Source organism: Olea europaea, unplaced genomic scaffold (genome assembly GCF_002742605.1).
Source record: "Olea europaea var. sylvestris unplaced genomic scaffold, O_europaea_v1 scaffold1839, whole genome shotgun sequence".
NCBI classification, from domain to species: domain Eukaryota; kingdom Viridiplantae; phylum Streptophyta; class Magnoliopsida; order Lamiales; family Oleaceae; genus Olea; species Olea europaea.
In genome coordinates, this window is record NW_019236161.1 from 98,357 (window position 1) to 102,065 (window position 3,709).

General features: G+C 34.0%; 1 protein-coding gene across 1 annotated transcript in view; it reads left to right on the forward strand.

Moving 5' to 3' along the window:
* LOC111378609 (DNA damage-inducible protein 1-like) overlaps positions 1 to 3,709 on the forward strand; it is a 16,668-nt gene that overhangs the window by 10,040 nt on the left and 2,919 nt on the right. Inside the window, exons 7-10 of the mRNA XM_023001838.1 lie at positions 1,467 to 1,529; positions 1,616 to 1,660; positions 3,329 to 3,390; positions 3,509 to 3,611. Coding sequence (XP_022857606.1) covers positions 1,467 to 1,529; positions 1,616 to 1,660; positions 3,329 to 3,390; positions 3,509 to 3,611 — 273 coding nt within the window. The remainder of the gene's footprint in view (positions 1 to 1,466; positions 1,530 to 1,615; positions 1,661 to 3,328; positions 3,391 to 3,508; positions 3,612 to 3,709) is intronic.

Genomic DNA, 3,709 nt, shown 5'->3' on the forward strand with positions numbered 1-3,709 from the left:
TTTCAATTCTAAGAGTTCTGTCTTATGAAGACTGGGGACAGAATCCTTGGGAAGAAAAGAGATTAAATCTCTCAAAAACATTTTTTACTTGTCAAGAAACTTTCAATTACTTTGATTACCAGAATGCTTGGTATAAGGTTTTTCTTTTTAGACCAGTTACCCATTCTTGGTTTATCAATTTTAATCAAAATTGTAACCCTTACTTTCCGAGTTGGTTTCAAAATTGGTTTCTGTATCATGGACTTGAAGAACAAATTTTACCCAGTCTAGTTCTTCAAGGATATGAATACTTCAAAAGAGAGGCAAAACCTTTTCTCAAGCCTCAAGAAAATCTTTTGTTTCAATTTGCTTTCAATATGAAAGTTTCATGGATTTTCTGTTGGGATTTCTTCCATTATGAAAATTTTCAAGATATGTTCTCAACCCACAAAATTATGAGAAGATTCAAGATCAAGTGGTGGGCAAAATTTAAAGAAACAAACTGTTGTCCAAAAGTAGTTCAATCATGGATTCAAGAACAAAGAAATTTAGGTGTACCTAAATTCTCAAAGAAAGAACAAGAAGATTAAGCTGATTTTTTGACTGAAAAACAAAGAATCATTGCAATGTTATCAAAATGTAAAGATCCTAAAGAATTATTAGAAATTTACGATCAAATTTCTAAACAAGGATCTTCAAAAAATGTTTCTGATCAAGAAGAAGAATCTCAATATTCTCAAGAGACTGACAATGGTGATGACTTAGTTGATCTAGGTGATGACTATGCCGAGTATCTTGCTCAAGAGAAAGCTGCAAAAGTTTCAAAGAAGAAATCTACAAAATGACTATATGGACCTAGCTTTCTTGACGATTTGAGAAATTCAAGGGTCTATCAAGCAAGAGAAATTCTCCTCAATCTTTGTACAATTCAAAATCAATGGTGTTACACCTGTCAAGATTCCCATCAACTTTGTGTCAGACATCAATATCTACTTTAATAAAGAAAAGATTATCTTTATTAAAGGAAGTCAAAAATTGGAAACTTTTGACTAAAGTTGATGCTGCTTTTCAAGATGCTCCATTATGATGTCGTCCACTTCTCTTTTCAAGATTCTTTCTTCAAAATGAAAGAAATTTCAAGTCCGGACTTCATTATAAAAAGAGTTCAAGATTTCATTTCAAGTAGAGCGAATTTAGCAAGAAGAAGTTTTACTTTTCTTTGTAATTTGTTCTCTCAAATACCTTTCAATTATCCTTGTAATATTTAAATCTTCTTCAATTATCAATAAAAGTACCTATTTTCATAAATTATATATATATATATATATATATATATATATTTACATATATTTTGTTATATATATATATATATATATATATATATATATATATATATATATATTTTGGTCTGATTATACTCTCCTTTTCAATTATTGTCACTCTGAAATATTTACTGTGGTATTATGAATTGCCATTTTGTTCTGCAGAAAGGAATTGATGAGAACTGGGCTGCTGCCTTAGAATACAATCCTGAAGCTTTTGCAAGGGTGGTATGTACAAACGCTAAGTGGACTGTTTATTTTTGTTGTTTCTCAATATAAGCATCGAAGTTTAATGCTTTTTTTTTTTTTTTCAGGTTATGTTGTATGTTGACATGGAAGTTAATAGTGTTCCTTTGAAGGTACTGGATTCGTAAATAGTGTGACTTGGACTTCCTTGCTGTTTTTTCATCTACTATCAGCCCCTGCCACCCCAAGAAAGAAAGATGGGAAAACATCATAAATAAAAACCAAGCAGTAAAAAATTCACATTAACTTTGGGGCATTTCCTGAAATTTGTTATTTGAGCCAATCACAAATTTACAAGTACCTCAAAAACGGAGAATGCAATGTGAGTGGGGCAAGTACCTTACATCCACAATTACTACGACAGGAACAAAGAGAACTTAACATGCCGAGGCATAAATATGGAGATACTATCTCCATACATGATAGTCTTTAGATTAATTTGAAAGAGAGAGAAAAAGCTAGGTTTAAATTGCATGTAAGGAAGTTGCGCGAGATTAAGTCTCACTAACCAAGAAGTTTACCTTTAGGGGCCGTTTGAGCCCCATTATTTGTAGATTATAATGAGATGAATAGTGTTTTTTTGAAAAATGAGTGGTTGAAAAGTTTTTTATTTACGTGCAATATTATTTTATTGAAGATTGTGTGGTTAAAAGTAGGAGAGAGAAAAATTTATTTTAATGTACTGAGAAATAATGGGGCTCAAACGGGGGCTTAATTTCTGAAGGATTCCAAATAGCCAGTCAGTCCTCTTTGTTGTCTAGTTTTGCTAATCAGTCAGAATTTAACTTGCTGGTGCTTTCCTGCTGCTCTATTATCACTGTTACAAATTTTTTTTTCAGGAATTATATGGGTGTATGCATTATACAGACAATTAAAAGAAACACACTTTAGCATCAACTAGGCATGTATGGGTGCCTGTTTAGTGAGGATTGAAATTGTGACTATTGCCTCTAAAGCTGCGTGACGGTCTTGATGTTTTGTCATTTTGTTAGATAAGGGCAAAAATCTAGAAATTATTGATGCTTTTGCTGGAATGCAACTTGTCCATATATACATCAAGTTTACACCAGTCAAATTATTATTTTAATTTCGAAGAGAAAGGTGACTGTTGTGATGAGGTTGGGGGGAAGATGAAGAGTAAGTTCACTTTATGAAAAATTACGTCTATGAAGAAGTGTCTCTTGAAGAAATGGTTGCAAGCCTTTGATTGTGATGAACTATAACAAAATAGTCAAAGTCCTATTGAGGACCAATTAACCTCTTTTAGTTGGATGAAGGGAAAAAGCAATACAGAAGGTGAAGGGAAGGGGAAGGGGAAGGGGAAGGGACGGAAAGATAGTTTATAGCAGCAGGTATTGTCGGAACTCTTTAGAGGAATCTTTGAAATTTTTAAAATTTTGGAATTGCCCTTGAATAAGACACTGATAGGTTTATTGGGGGTGGATTTAGTTGTTCCCATTAGATATACTGACAAATCTTAAAAACTCGAAGCATGGACATGGGGGTCTTTTGTTTCATGGATAGTTAAGACGCATTTGTATCTGCTGACACACGGTTACACTGACTTTACAATATGTGATGCGTCTTGATTTACGTGAGAACTTAATGGTTGGTTTTTGAGAGCTCATGACTTTACAAAGTTCTTGCAGTTACAGTTAAGTCACTTTGAATGGGCACTTAAGAGTATTGATTATATGGTCCCTTGTGTGATATGTGAGCTCCTTATTATCCTATTTTCTCTTGGTTTAATCGAGGCATATATTTCAACTGCCTTTGTTCAGGCCTTTGTTGATAGTGGAGCTCAGTCAACAATTATATCTAAAAGCTGTGCCGAGCGTTGTGGGTATGAATTCCTGTTTCTCTCTCCCTCTCGTGGAATTAATCTGTTCTTTGGTAAACCAGGGTATTGGTACTTTTGAATGGATATTTATCATTAATTGTTCACCATTTCCTTCCTTCAGATTGTTGAGGCTTTTAGATACACGTTATAGGGGTATTGCTCAAGGAGTTGGTCAAACTGAGATAATTGGCCGGATACATGTTGCTCCCATCAAGGTATGCATGTAATACACTACTATCCTCATTTTGATAGACTAGGGATTATTCTCTTGTTTTAAAACCATTTTCATGCCCCCCCCCCCCCCACCCCCCCCCCCCCAGCC